The sequence below is a fragment of the Stenella coeruleoalba genome (assembly GCF_951394435.1).
Source record: "Stenella coeruleoalba genome assembly, chromosome: 17".
Lineage (NCBI taxonomy): Eukaryota > Metazoa > Chordata > Mammalia > Artiodactyla > Delphinidae > Stenella > Stenella coeruleoalba.
The window spans coordinates 29,400,836-29,417,223 of NC_137163.1; the positions used below are offsets into that span (position 1 = coordinate 29,400,836).

Below are 16,388 nucleotides of genomic sequence, written 5' to 3' on the forward strand. Positions count from 1 at the left end.
CTGTCAGCAACTTTATATAAAGACAGAAGGACTTTGATTGTCCAGTTTTCTGCCTATTTTAATATAGAAGTACACTTCATTTTATCCATGTCTGTTTTTACAGATAATTTTTCTTACCAAATAAATACAACACATGAAAGACCAACAGTAAAATCTTTCAAATGTTTACTTAGAATAGTGTTCCAATCTGCTCATATTCCTGTCATAATAATGAAAATATAGAGCAAAGCAAAGAGGAAACTGCATCTCTTGGTTGTTGATGAGAAAACTTCATTGCTCAGGTTTGTGATTTTATTTCTGCTTCAAATGATTGAACTTTGTCATGTTCCTTCATCCATAATCATTCTTGGACCTGCTTCTTAGCCACCAATAAACACATATGTTGGGGAGAAAAAATTTCCACTTATTACTTGGGCTGGAATAGTCTAAGTAAATGTGTTTTTGTAATAAATGCCATTACCCTATCAAATATCCTTTTGAAAGAATCCAGGTCTTGCAAATCTATTCACTCTGCAAAACTAATACGTGGAATTTAGATAGCTAAGAACTGGAGAACATAAGGATGAATGTCAATGACAGTCCAGGTAACTTGAGTATTATCTGGAATTTATGTCCTACTTAGTTACTGCCCCCCCCACCACTATTTATTCTCTGTCATAGTTCCCCTTAGAACCATTTTCTCTGTCTGATTATTTTTCCTCTTTTTTTAAAAATAGTCTCTTTTAAGCAGAGAGATTTCATACTCCTTGAAACTAATAATTCTTAGTTCTCTGTCATCATCAATTAAAGCTTTGTTTTATCTTGTTTATTTATATATTTTCCATTGTTTCTTCTAAAAGGAATTAAGGGTAAAGTAAGATTTATTGCCTGCTTAACTGTCCCAAATAGTTTTCTTTAAGTACATGGAGGGATTTTTGTTGGAGAATGTGGTATCATTGTTACCCTTATCTGTCAAAGACTGAAAAACAGGAGATAGGCATAATTGAAAGCAGAAGGTATTTCAGCTAGACATAGGTAGAACATTTTGGCCTTTCTTCCTTCTTTCCTAACATCCTAACTTCTTAACTTCCTTCTATCAACGTAACATATTTTTAATGAGTAACTTGTTAAGAGTCAACAACTATGAGAAAAATGAGCAAGACAGAATAGAGCTCGCATCTATTGAGGAAGACCATCAGCAAAAAGCGAACAATAAATAACACAATTTCAAGTCATAACAAGTTCTAGGGACAAAATATAACAGGTGACAGAGTTATCGAAGGAAGGGGAAAGCGACTTTAGATGGAGTGTCCAGGGATCAAAGGCTGGAGTGAGTTGCCAGGAAGGATTGTGCATGTCTAGTTATGAACACCTTAAGAAGAGAATAGAAAGGTATTTATCTGAAAGAGTTTACGTATGCCCATCCCTATAGTTGTGGGTCTAGATAAGATTGTCTCTCACATTTTCTTCTGGTTGTATGATTTTATTATTCCATGTACTCATTGTGGCTACAGTAGAGAAAAACAGGTAACATTATTTTTCAGTGCATGGGTTGTAGTTCATAGTAAATTGTTAGTGGAAAGGAGGTATTATCGGACTTAAAAAGCATATTTGCATCAATAGAAATAGACGCCACAATGTTTTATACCTCCTTCCCCGGAAGGATATGTACTTATTTCTACCTTACCAGAAATTCTTCCATCCTATTTAAATATTGAATAATTTTTGTTTCATTACACATTTCTTATGGGACCAAACCATATATTTCAAGATCGAAATTGCCACACACATTTTCTATGGAACTGACATCTTAATTAATCATTAGTGATGATTTGTCAGCATACATTTATAAGCCAGAAATGTCTGTGTTCTGTGATTCATTGACCTCAAGAAAATTTGTAAGTTTTCTCCTTAAGTTTCCCCCTTTATATAGGATATTACGACAAATCTATATATTTCTGTAGGGGAGGGATAAATTTAAGAGGTGATTATAGGAAATATTTTCTTAGTCCCACAGGAGAGCCCTTCTTGTGCCCTCCTGAGCCCAAAGAAAGGAATCAGTTTCATTAAAAACCTAATGTTTTCTCTATTATTTAACATTTAGAAAATGAAAATGTAATATCATTCAGTTCATGCTTTTGTTTGTATGGATTTGTTGTATATAAACATAAATATGCAGAAAAATCTATGACTCTAAAATTATGAAAATTAAAACCTTTTCTCATTAGATTGTCACAATCAAAACAAACTTCACATTCAAAGAAAACATGGTCTTTCATACCAATTCAAAATAAATTTTTCTAAAAGTCTGTTAGTAACTACAATTACTAAAGGTTGCCAACCAAAAATTAAAAAAAACAAAACAACAAAAAAAAAACCCCTAACAAAACATGGTATTGTTTTACATTCTTTTCCTTACCTTTTCTTTCAACACAATTTTCTTATTTGGTATATAATATAAAAGCTATGTAAAGATGTGACCTAACCTTCTGCAGAAAGAATCTGTTGTGGTAAAAACTCGTCTTTTTTCCCACGCATAAACTATGTCAGCCAACAGACAAGACTTCGCTAAAGCTAACAAAGGACATTCTCAGTTCAATTCTAAAAGATGGGATAAAGCCGTACACATAAGTTCTTAGTACACCCTGGAACTTACCAGATGCTAGCAGTAGAGAGTTGATAAATACTTGCCTTGCCTGCTATATAACCTTGAAGAAGACAAAGAAAATGAAAGAAATTAACAGCCTCTCTAACTGGTTGAAGTGACAAGATCTTTGGGAAAATACAATCATCTTAGAGTTTTTGATAACCCAGGAAGGATCTGCTAACCATTGTCAGATAACTGGCATTCCCTGGGTTTTAAGGCAAAAATGTTGAGAGAAAAGATCCATATGGATAATTTAAGGTTGACCACAGAAATCTACATTGCATTACTTTATTTCAAAGCAATTTCTTATTTAGTACATAATCTCTAAGCCTATTCCACAAAAATGTACAGTTCTTGAAGACAGGGACATCATGCTCTGCACCACTGTATCCTCAGTGCCTAGCACAGTGCCTGGCACATAGGATGTGCTTGATAAATATTGATTAAATGAATGAATTTGCTATCAGAGACTCTGAAAGGACATTGTAAAATCACAAATGATCCTGGTGAGAAGACATAGAAATAAATCAATGTGAGTATGAATGTGACTTTTTTGTGAACTTAGATTTAAAATGCCTAAGTATGTATATATGAATTTGCATGCACAAACATGGAACAAAGGGATGAATATTGAAGACTGGGACTGAATTTTAAGAATAACCAAACCCCAGAAGACTAAACTCCAAATTGGAAAACTTTGAGTGTTAAGTTTGTAACTTTCAAATAAAGTTGAACAGCCTAAGTGCAAAATTTAGGACTATACTCCTTTTTTGTGGGAGGAAGTTTTCACTTATTGGAAAAAGAACAAATAATATCGGAAAATATCTTTTAAAAGATCAGTTTGGAAAAAGGTGAATCAGAACTGATAGGCCTAGAGCGCCAGGCTGCCACCAAAGGTTAATAATTGACAGTGGATGAGAAATAACCAATTTTTTTTATATTTTACTCTAATAATAAATAATACAGTGAATATCTATTGCACTCTTAGTGTGTAACAGTCATTTCTTCATTACCATTGACTTATATTTAATAACTTATATGACACTTCCATAAATCCTTTGAAATAGAGATCTTTGGCAAGAATTGAGATACGGAAGAGTTAGGTAAGTTGGCTAAGGTCACAGAATTAATGTCAGAAGTAAGATTTGAACTCGAGCTCCAGATAAGCCATTACCTTATCCACTCCTTCTGCTGCCACTCTTAAAAGGAATGGCATTCAAAGACAAGAATTTAGCTCTGTTTTACTGTTTGCAGCACATTTTCACAAGGATTTCCTCATTTAAACGTGGTTGAAAGTAAAATGAAGTTCAAGGGAGGAAAGAGGCAGTAAGAGAATACCTAAAGCATTTAAATGAATTCAAGATTATCAGCCAGGATAAACAACTTTTAATCTATGGAACAAAAAGAAGAGAAAGGAAAAAAAGCCAAGTGCTAGACTCGAAGGGGATGTAGAATGAAATGACAGAAGGAATGCAGACCTCTGGAAAGGTCCTTTGCCTCCCGCACACAAGGACATGCAGCTGCTCCTTGAGGCTCGTTATTGGTAGGGCTGAATTTGTACACGTGAACTCAGCGAGTGATTTTCAGGATGATCCCATTGATAACTATGGCATCAATCCGTTTTTTTCAGCCTCATCCTTAGTCACTAGCTAGTCATCCTTTATCGCTATAACTTAGTCATCCTTTATCACTATCAAAGAGGAAAATTCTTATTCTCTGTGCAGGTTCTTTTGCTTATTGCTGATTAGAATGCGTGCATTGAAAATGAGTGAAAGAATTCCATAACCACAGATATATCTTTTTATTTTGCTGTACTTTTTACCTTAGAAAAGAAGGGTTGAGAGACATTTTGTTTAGGATCAGAAGAATTTGAGTTAGGTTTCCTGACTTTCAAATAAATTTGAACTTCCTGAGTACAGAGTTTAGAATCAAGTTCCTGTTTTCTGGGCAGAGTTTCATTTATTGGTGATAAAATGTGAATTTTCTGCTTCAAAGATAAAAGACTAAAATGATTTTTAAAGGCCTCGGAAGCCCGAGATAGTTATTACAAAACTAAATTTTAATGAGTTAAGTGTAAATGGATTAGAAACATGCATCTCAGATTTCTTATTAAAATATACATGAGGTTACAGGTTATAAAGAAAAATGCTTGGCAAAGTAAATCTCAGCAATTGCCAATATTAAAACATTTAAGACGTTTTATCAGTTGTCCCAACAGCAGACGGAAGCTGCTGCTTTCTTCCATCTTTGCTTGCATCACTGAGTTCTTTTAAGCTTAAAGTGCCTCTTCTAGATTAACTTCTTTAAGATATTGCTCATCTGTTATTCCCAGGCACTTACAGAACAAAGTACAACGTTAATATTTCCCCAGGATTGTATAAGATATATAAGTCAGCTATTTGGTATCTTATCAGAGAGGAACTGTAACCCAGGCATACACTCCTCTATATGTTCACAAGGACACCTTCAATCTGTGCAAACTTGCATATGTTCTGAGTACCCATGAGTACATACGATCATTTATGAATGCCTAAGGGTACCTATGAGTAACCAGGAGTCTGCTGTACTTTTTGCCTGCTTTCTATAAATATGCTTTAAAACCACATCTTTTCAGGATTTTGTTTAAAAGACCTGGTCATGCTTAATTTTTTCAAAGAGAGGTAGAAAGTGGACAAACTGAAATATTTGATACAAAGATGTTCCTTGTTGTTCCTTGTCAGAGAAAACAGAGAATACTTACTTGCACAGAAATAACTGTTTTTGCGACCTTCAAGTTCAGAGTATTTAATAAAGGACAGTACAACTGAAATTGTCATGAGAAATAATTGCCCTTTCATTTCATTTTCTGCCATCTTAATTCATCATTTTTATTATTGTCTATTGCTCTCTGATAATCCAGAGTGTGCATGGCCCACTGGTCTTAAGATAAAGAGATAAACACCTTGACCTCTTTGATTTCCACATGAAATAAAAACAAATCATTGAAAACAAAACCCATAGTAGGTACTTAAATGCCATGTCTTTACAATGCAAGCATTGAACAACTGTACTCATTTGGGTGCAAATTATTTTTGTATTCCTCTAATTAACCCTACCAAGCAAATAAGGAACTATGTTGGCGCTAATGACCTGGTCTTCATTATTGAATCATTGTGATGCCCCGATAAGATCTAATCCTTTTTGTTTCTGCTCTAATGTTTCTGCCTGCTTCCTAGATAACTTACAAAAGAGCACTTAGATAGGATTTTATAGGCTTTAATAGTGCACCATCTTACATGATCCTTGCAGCTGTGCTGTGAAAATGGTTGATTAGACATTTATAATCCACATCTTAGGAATGAGGACATATGTGACTGTGTGACGTTGGAAAAGTTCCTTAAACTACCTGAGCATCAGTGTCTTCGCTTTAGTACTTGCCACACCATGTAGGGCTGTTTGGGTAATAAAATGAGAAAATTCATATAAATATTTTAGCAGAGTCCCTGACACATATTAACTGTTCAGTAAATATCAAATATTATATACACTATTGCCTGAGATCCCTTAGTTATTAATTGGTGAAGTGGGCATCAAAGTCGAGATCTTCTAATTTCTGGTCTGGTACTCTAGGCTCCCCGTTGCCCACAGGAATATTTCTAGAAACAATAAACACCTCCATGTTCTTGACCCTCTTTATTTTGCTAGCCCTGAATTCTCCAATCCCTTATCCACTGGCATTCCAGCCAAGCTGCTGGCAGGCACTCTCTCCAGCTCTCCCAGAGTACACAATGTCTCTAGAAATCTCTTTCTGTCCAGTGAACTCACACCCATCCTTCAGCATCCAGCTCAAGTGATGAGTACACCTTATGGACCAACAAACAGGGCATTCCGCCTCTGTTCCTAAGATTTTCTTCATCTCTGTTAAACAGCCATTATCTCATTTTTTAACAGTTTGTTGTTTCTCTCCTATACAAAATTGTGTACTCCTTGAAGTCAGGAATTTTGTTTTACTCAACTCTGACCCCTATGTCTGTCCATTGGTTAATATTTGTGGAATTGATTCTAGCTTCAATTTTCTCCCCTTCATCATGCTGCCGCATATACTCAGCGTAGCTTTGGCAGACCACACTTACAGAGTGAGGGCTCTAAATAATATTCGATTAAACATTTAACCTGTCAGATCTGGTTCCCCTGGTTAAATATTGGTTCCCATTCCTAGAGAATGTTCCGCTTGTTCACCTGATGATAGACAAGTAGCCTGGATAAACTATAAGTTTTTCCACATTGTTCAACTTTCCACCAAGATTGCCATTTCTCCACCTTCATTCCCTGCAAGTCTCCCCCTTGTTCACTATATACCAACTACACTGATGTTCTTTTAGTCCCTAAACACTAAGCTCCCTTTCTTCCTCATGGCATTGACATGTGCCATGTTCTGCTTAGAAGAGTCTTTCCCCATCTTCACATGACTGTTTCCTCATCCTTCAGGTCTCATTAAATATCAACTTCTTCCATGAACATGAAAAGTCAAGTAAGTCTCCTGTTATGCTCCGTCATAGTTCCTGATTCTAAGTGCCCCCTCCTCCTTCCCCACCTATCGTCCTTCTCCTCCTGCCCCTCCACTTCCCCCTCTACTTCCTCCTCCCCCTCTCCTCTTCTTCTTCCTTTTCTCCATCATCATAGTCATGATTTGTAGGTATTTTATTTATCTGCTACTTTTTTTGGTCTGTTTCTCACATTGGGAGTAAGCTCCACGAGGGTAAGGACCACATCTGTCTTGTTGAGTGTTTTATGACAACAATTCATGATAATTACAAACTGAATGAATAAATAAAGAAAAAATGAATACAGTATATTCAGGTGTCTATATATATATTCAGGTGTCTATCAAATATAGCTTTTTTAGTAAACTAGACTAATTCAGACCATAGCGGGTTTATAAGGAGAAAACAGTCAATCTGTCAATAAGCCTGTAGTCCCTTCCAGTCATCTGTCAAGCAAACTCCGGTAGATGCAGCACTAAGTATCGGGAATATAGACCATGCCTTTTCATTGCTCTTAGGATACTGAACAAAAGACTATGTGATTTGGTCTTCAGACCATCTCAGCTTCAGGCTACTGTTTCTCTTGTTAACTTTGACCCAGCCATTCTGGTCTTCTTTCAACATCTCCAAAATGCCATTGTTCTTACCATAGACATTACCCCACTTTACTCATTAGAAAATGTACATAAGATAAATTTATCCTATTCCCTCATGTGCCCCTGTTGTTTCTTGTCTCTTTCCTAAGCTCATCAAAAGTTTCCCAATGAATGTATCCTTCAGCCTGTGCCCTTCATTGCCAGGTTTCTGTTCCAACAGACCTCTGCCTTCCCACACTCTTCCAGAACTCTTATGGCTTTCTATAAACCAAACAAAACCACACGCTTTTACCCTGAGTATCCTAATGTAACTTGGAAGATCATTCTATGATTTGTAATAGTTCTCGACAGCAGAGTAACTGTGTTTGCTTTAGAGACCATGGTGGATATTTGAAAGACTATGAAAGGCTCATTAACATGATGGAAGAGTGCCTCAAGAAGGTCATAGAAAAGGAGGAGAAAGTTAAAATACCGAAGCAATTAAGTTGAGTTTCATTTTGTCCTTTGAGAGTCTTATGGGTAAATAAATTCCCTAATATTAGAAAGCCTTTTGTGATATAAATAGCATATTTTTACTAGTTATACTTACCAAAAAATTTTAAAGGAATTAATCTTAAGAAGAAAAAGGTGAAATTTTAGTTTTCTCCTTCCTTGCCAAATAAGAACTTGCTTGTCCCTCATGTTTTGACTGCATTAATTACTATGTTATTTGCATACAGTTGGTAAAACATTAAATATAGTGTCTTTCCAAATTCATTGACATACCTTACTTTTTCCTAGGATGAATTAGCGATTAATACAGCTTGTTAGGCCTCTAGTATGACTTTATAAACAAACCCAGCTGTATTCATCCTCCAAAATTGAAAAATGAGAACTAGCTTTTCTCCATTTAACTTTTTCTAAAGTTTCTGCAAGATGATGCTCGTGTTACAGTTAAACATCAGCTGTACAGCTTTCTCTTTCTTTAGCTATTAGTCCCTTAGGTATAACTCTGTAATCAAAGGGAGGTCAACTGTATCCAAATACAAATATGCCAGAATGTCTCTGGCATAAATCTCTCCCTAAAGATTTCAGCGGTGTTACTTCAGAAGAGGGAGAAAAAGTACGATGTTTTATCTAAAAATCTAAGAACTTAATTCATTTAAAAAATAAAGTACTGCGTTATCCTTGCAGAGAGCTATGTGAGCATAGGATCTCTACGTTACTCATCATTTTTCTTTTTACTACGTTAGAAAGAACTTGAACAATCACAGAAAAAAAATACTGCTATATAGGAACTATATGGCTACTATTGCTGAACACCTCCCATAGTGCTATAAGCTACAGAGAGGGCACAGCAATTCAAATTCATAGTCATTTTCTGGTATCCAGTTAATTTCAGAAGCAGCTGAGGGCCAGTTCTTGACAAAATTATGAAGTAGATGGAGAACGTTTCTTTGTATTTAGATACCAGTTGTCTAAGCTTCTGAACTTTATTGCTAATACTTAATTGCTCTGTTCCCAATAACAGGCTTCAGGTAGAATGCCTCTTAAGGGTTTCATTCTACTTGCCCTTTGTATGAATCCAGGCCTGACTATAGCGTATCTTGAAGCCCAGATGCTTCCCATCATTACATTGCGAATTGAGTCCCAATGGAGTGACACTGAAAGCTGATTTTCATGAAAGCATTCCTCTTTCTGATTGTTTGTACACTGTCTAAATTGGATGCCATTTAAAACAATTTCACTACCAAGAAGATATTTATTGAATACCTCCTTATGATTATTTGCAAATAATCATAAGTATGAATAAGTTTCCCCTCAGTTAATGGCATTAATTTCCAAATGTTCAGTTTACTTATGTAATTGTTCCTTCTTCTCTCTTCCGTTATTAACTAATTTTTCAGGCTGGTGGTTTGATGCTTGTGGCCCATCCAATCTAAATGGAATGTTTTATACAGCGGGGCAGAACCATGGAAAACTGAATGGAATAAAGTGGCATTACTTCAAAGGGCCCAGTTACTCCTTACGTTCCACAACTATGATGATTCGACCTTTGGACTTTTGAAGGCACAATGTCAAAAGCAATTTAAAAGGCTACCAAGAAATCTGGAGAAGCCACCAGATGAGAAACTGCTTGGAAACTTCTGAAGCAAACAATATTGTCTCCCTTCCAGCAGCAAGTAGCAGTTATGTGAAGTCACCAAGGTTCTTGACTGTGAATTTGGAACCTTTTGATTTCACAGAAGCCTCTCCTTGGGGTGACTGTGTTCATATGGCTTGACTACAGAGAATGCCACTCACTGTCATGCTTTAAAAAGGGAAGAAACTGTTCAGCTCGCTGTGCTTCAAACTACTACTGGATCTTATTACAGAACTATAATAACCAGATGATAAATATGGTTTATTTCACGTAAAACCGAAGAAAAAGAAGAAGATGAACAACAACAACAAAAAGAGTATACGTGAAGAATAAAAACAGGCCTGCCATAATCCTTTGGGAAAGATGTGTTGCACCAGTGAAATGGTGTTATTTCTCTGCAAACCTACTAACAATAAGTTTGTACTGTTGCACAATTTTAATAAAAGTTTAGGAAGAACAGCATTGTCCTCTGAGTTGGTTAAATGGATTTCAGAAGCCTAATTCCTAAATCACACTTACTAGTTGATTTCAGTTAACCCGTCTTCAAATTTAAATTCCATTTCGGTAAACTATAAAGAATTATAGTGCCTGAAGAATAGCAGTGTGAGGTAGAAAAACACTCCATTTCTCTTTGATTTTTTTGGTACAGTTTTCAGAAAAAATGGACATAATCAAGTATGGACATATAAGGCGAAAAATGATCTCCCCCATGCTACAGTTTTCATTTACTTTAAAAACTGATATATAAATATATTTATAGCCTGAGTAAAGTTTAAAGAATGTGAAATATATCATCAAGCCCTTAAAATAATATACATGCATTTAATATTTCCTTTGATATTATACATGAAAGCAGTATTTTAGAGTGTATTAAGTTGAAATAAAACCAAGTAAACTGGAACAGTTCATTTTACAGTATCTTCTTGCATGTGTACACTTGTGTAACTTTATTATTTTTAAAATCATTACCTTCAATTCTTCACCCTATTTCATGCTAATTTAATTTTTGCTAATTAACTGAAACTTGCTTTCCAGATTCACTCTGTTCCAGTTTCTATAAAAGACATACTCTGAAGTCTATGAAAAATGAAAGAAGAATTATAAATATCATTGTACATAGCCTGTTTATATCCATAGTAAACCTAATAGCTGTTTAATCTGGAATATGCAACATTGTCCACAGTTGATGCAAATAAACACACTTCCAAAAAAATCTACTATACCACTTTATGAAATATGTTATTTCTTCATATTTTTCTCCCTTGGACCCTGTTTTCTTAGGCAATTTCTGATGTTAATACATTATCATTAGGGAAGAAAATTGGCAAACTTTGTATTATACATTAAGGAAAACACATGCACAAAAAAGAAAATTAATCATAGTCACTTGACTAAGAAAATTCTAATTACTAGCTGCTATAAATCTCTTAATGAAAATATTCCTATGGGATAATCTATTTTAAGTGAATTTGGGGCACAGATTTTTGTGGGAATATGAAGTTACTACAATATTTTATCAGGAAGTGCTTTCTGCCTCTAAGTGTCCAAGGTTACAAGAGTGAACAGTTTTTATCAAAACATGAGGTGTACTATGAGATGAGAAAATTGAAATCCATATTGGGCTTCCTTTCTTAAAAAAAAATTTTATCAGGGCAACAATACCAATTTTAGACCTGGTGACTTGATCTGTTGTTCCTTTGTGGCTTTCCTCCATTTGAGAAAATAAAGCTACTCACATTTTTAAGAAATTATTTTTTAAAGTTTACCATCAAGTGTTTATACCTTTTTTGTGTGTGTACAAACCTGTTTTGCCTTACAAGTGATATTCGCAGGTATACCACAATTTTTCTGTTCTTGGAGACTCCTTCATAGCAGCGTTTAGCCTCTCCCTCCAAAAACCTTCTTGTTTGTTTTCATTTAAGTGAATGAAAGTGAGTGTTTTGTTTTGTGTGTTCCTACAGATTTTTTTTTACCGGTCTTTTGATAAGTAATACTATTTCCCAACTCATAATACAAAAATAAAAGGAAATTATGAAAAAAGAAAGCAAGCATGATATTTACTGTTTTGTTACCTGGGTTTGAAAAATGAAATATTTCCAATTATTTATAATAAAGCAGTATAAAATGTTTTATGACTCCATATGTGCACTGTGTAATGCCTACATGTTGGTGGCCATTTAACATGTATATCCTTTGCATTTAATTATTCAGGATAAGATAATTAGGTAATAAGATTTTGTCTTTAAATTTTTATGTTAATTAATTCATGTAGTTTCTATGCCAATTTCTTCACATCAGTCACAGCTTTATTTGATTTAAATAAAATTGAAAGTAATGTATTTGTGCAACTCCATCTCATTTTAAATATTTTACAAGTTTTAAAATTAGAGATATATGGAAGTATAGTCTCCATAAGAAAAAAAGAAAAAACCTACTAAATGAACTAAAGCCTCAATCTTTGAAAATTTTCAGTCTTGGATGTGATAAGAAAGCTTAACTCCTTTAGAATGTTAGATCAAAGCAACGGTTCTGAATCCCACATCTCTACTGTATGATTGTTATGTCCTGTCAATTATTATTTTAAAAAATTTCTTATGTTTTTCTTTTATTGAATGAAAGGTTCTTTAAATGCTATAGTGCTTTACAATTTGCAAAAGCTTCATACACATGATTTAGTACAATCCCATAATAGCCCTTTTTTTTCCCCTACCCTTGTATTGCCTCTGCCCTTTTTCCTCTCCCCACCGGTAACCACTAGTTTGTTCTCTACATCTGTGAGTCTGCTTCTTTTTGTTTTATTCACTAGTTTGTTGTATTTTTTAGATTCTACATGTAATTGATATCATACAGTATTTATGTTTCTCTGACTTATTTCACTTAGCATAATGCCCTACAAGTCCATCCATGTTGCTGCAAATGGCAAAATTTCCTTCTTTTTTATAGATGAATAGTATTCAATCATATATATATATATATATATATATATATATATATATATATATATATATATACCTATCTTCTTTATCCATTCATCTGCTGATGGACACTTAGGTTGCTTCCATACCTTATCAGTTGTAAATGCTGCTATGAACGTTGGGGTGCATGTATCTTTTCAAATGAGTATTTTTGGTTTTTTTGGATATATACCCAGGAGTGGAATTGCTGGGCCAGATGGTAGTTCCATTTTTAGTTTTTTTGAGAAGCCTCCATATTGTTTTCCACAGTAGCTGTACCAGTTTACATTCCTACCAACAGTGTACGAAGGTTCCCTTTTCTCCACATCCTGGCCAACATTTGTTATGTGTGTTCTTTTTTTTTTCGGTACGCGGGCCTCTCACTGCTGTGGCTTCCCCCGTTGCGGAGCGTAGGCTCCGGACGCGCAGGCTCAGCGGCCATGGCTCACGGGCCCAGCTGCTCCGCGGCATGTGGGATCTTCCCAGACCGGGTCACGAACCCGTGGCCCCTGCATCGGCAGGCGGACTCTCAACCACTGTGCCACCAGGGAAGCCCTGTGTGTTCTTTTTGACGATAGCCATTATGACAGGTGTGAGGTGATGTCTCATTGTGGTTTTGATTTGCATTTCCCTGATTAGCAATGTTGAACATCTTTTCATGTGTATGTTGGCCATCTGCATTTCCTCTTTTGAAAAAAGTCTATTCAGTTCTTATGCCCATTTATTAATTGGGTTGTTTTTTTGTTTTTGTTTTTTAATATTTATTTATTTATTTTTGGCTGTGTTGGGTCTTCGTTTCTGTGCGAGGGCTTTCTCTAGTTGCAGCAAGAGGCGGCCACTCTTCATTGCGGTGCGCGGGCCTCTCACTATCGCGACCTCTCTTGTTGCGGAGCACAGGCTCCAGACGCGCGGGCTCAGTAGTTGTGGCTCACGGGCCTAGTTGCTATGCGGCATGTGGGATCTTCCCAGACCAGGGCTCGAACCCGTGTCCCCTGCATTGGCAGGCAGATTCTCAACCACTGCGCCACCAGTGAAGCCCTGTTTTTTTTGTTTTTTGATGTGGAGTTGTATGAGCCATTTATATATGTTGGATATTAACCCCTTATCTGTCATATCATTTGCAAATATTTTCTCCCATTCAGCAGGTTGTCTTTTTATTTTGTCAATGGTTTCCGTTGCTGTGCAAAAGCTTTTAAGTTTAATTAGGTCCCATTTGTTTATTTTTGCTTTTATTTCCTTTGCTTTAGGATGTCCTGTCAATTATAAAATGTTGGATTATTATATGACAATTAACAATAAATTCTGGGAACTCAGTGTAGAATAATAGGATGCATTCTGAATATCTGAGTTTGGTATAAAAGGTAAAGAGCATAAAGGGAGGTAACATTATCAGCTCTTGCTGCCACAGAACTGGGACTACCTTACCTAAGTTCCTCTTATGTAAGTTAAGTTTTAAAATATATGTATGCTTCCTACATATGCTGTAAGGAACCAGAAGTGGCTTTCAAGAAAGTACTAAAATATTGTAAGTTACAGTGGACTTAAAAGAAAATATTGCACACATAAGAATATCTGTGCACTTTAATACAATGCCTAAACATCAAAACAGTGATATAAAAGGTTAGAGAAGAAAATTATTAAGGCTCTAAATTAATTGAACGTTTCCATTAGGAGAAAAGTATAACAATAATATTCATAAGGAGTTTCTGGATTGTATTTACATAGCTCTCCCTTTAGGAAATTATTTTATAGGCTTAAGGGACAGAGGGTGAATTATTATTTTTTTAAACATCTTTATTGAAATATAATTGCTTTACAATGGTGTGTTAGTTTCTGCTTTATAACAAAGTGAATCAGCTATACATATACATATATCCCCATATCTCCTCCCTCTTGTGTCTCCCTCCAACACTCCCTATCCCACCCCTCTATGTGGACACAAAGCACCGAGATGATCTCCCTGTGAGATGCAGCTGCTTCCCAATAGCTATCTATTTTACATTTGGTATTATATATTAGTCCATGCCACTCTCTCACTTTGTCCCAGCTTACCCTTCCCCCTCCCTGTGTCCTCAAGTCCATTCTCTACATCTGTGTCTTTATTCCTGTCTTGCCCCTAGGTTCTTCATAACTTTTTTTTTTTTTTAGGTTCCATATATATATATGTTCACTTACAGTATTTGTTTTTCTGTTTCTAACTTACTTCACTCTGTATGACAGACTCTAGGTCCATCCACCTCACTACAAATAACTCAATTTTGTTTCTTCTTATGGCTAATATTCCATTGTATATATGTGCCACATCTTCTTTATCCATTCATCTGTCAATGGACACTTAGATTACTTCCATGTCCTGGCTATTGTAAATTGTGCTGCAATGAACATTGTGGTACATGACTCTTTTTGAATTATGGTTTTCTCAGGGTATATGTCCAGTAGTGGGATTGCTGGGTCATATGGGTCATTGCAGTTCTATTTTTAGTTTTTTAAGGAATCTCCGTACTGTTCTCCATAGTGGCTGTATCAGTTTACATTCCCACCAACAGTGCAAGAGGGTCCCCTTTTCTCCACACCCTCTCCAGCATTTATTGTTTGTAGATTTTTTTATGATGGCCATTCTGACTGGTGTGAGGTGATACCTCATTGTAGTTTTGATTTGCATTTCCCTAATGATTAGTGATGTTGAGCATCCTTTCATGTGTTTGTTGGCAATCTGTATATCTTCTTTGGAGAAATGTCTATTGAGGTCTTCTGCCCATTTTTGGATGGGGTTGTTTGTTTCATTGATACTGACCTGCATGAGCTGCTTGTAAATTTTGGAGATTAATCCTTTGTCAGTTGCTTCATTTGAAAATATTTTCTCCCATTCTGACGATATTCTGTCTTTTCATCTTGTTTATGGTTTCCTTTGCTGTGCAAAAACTTTTAAGTTTCATTACCTCCCATTTGTTTATTTTTGTTTTTATTTCCATGTCTCTAGGAGGTGGGTCAAAAAGGATCTTGCTATGGTTTATGTCATAGAGTGTTCTGCCTGTGTTTTCCTCTCAGAGTTTTATAGTGTCTGGCCTTACATTTAGGTCTTTAATACATTGTGAGTTTATTTTTGTGTATGGTGTTAGAGAGTGTTCTAATTTCATTCTTTTGCATGTAGCTGACCAGTTTTCCCAGCACCACTTAATGAAGAGGCTGTCTTTTCTCCATTGTATATTCTTGCCTCCTTTATCAAAGATAAGGTGACCATATGTGAGTGGGTTTATCACTGGGCTTTCTATCCTGTTCCACTGATCTATATTTCTGTTTTTGTGCCAGCCCCATACTGTCTTGATTACTGTAGCTTTGTAGTATAGTCTGAAGTCAGGGAGTCTGATTCTTCCAGCTCTGTTTTTCTGTCTCAAGATTGCTTTGGCTATTTGGGGTCTTTTGTGTTTCCATACAAATTGTGAAATTTTTTGTTCTAGTTCTGTGAAAAATGCCATTGGTAGTTTGATAGGGATTGCATTGAATCTGTAGATTGCTTTGGGTAGTAGAGTCATTTTCACAATGTTGATTCTTCCAATCCAAGAACAT

General features: G+C 35.6%; 1 protein-coding gene across 12 annotated transcripts in view; it reads left to right on the forward strand.

Moving 5' to 3' along the window:
* Positions 1-16,388, forward strand: part of ANGPT1 (angiopoietin 1) — a 476,344-nt gene that overhangs the window by 369,391 nt on the left and 90,565 nt on the right. For 11 of the 12 annotated variants that reach the window (XM_079901385.1, XM_079901383.1, XM_079901384.1 and 8 more), the window contains one exon: positions 9,632-10,670. The exons of the other annotated variant lie outside the window; for it this stretch is intronic. In XM_079901385.1, coding sequence (XP_079757511.1) covers positions 9,632-9,792 — 161 coding nt within the window. In that variant the 3' untranslated portion in view covers positions 9,793-10,670. Of the gene's footprint in view, positions 1-9,631; positions 10,671-16,388 lie in introns of those variants that run through there. 12 annotated transcript variants of the gene reach the window in all.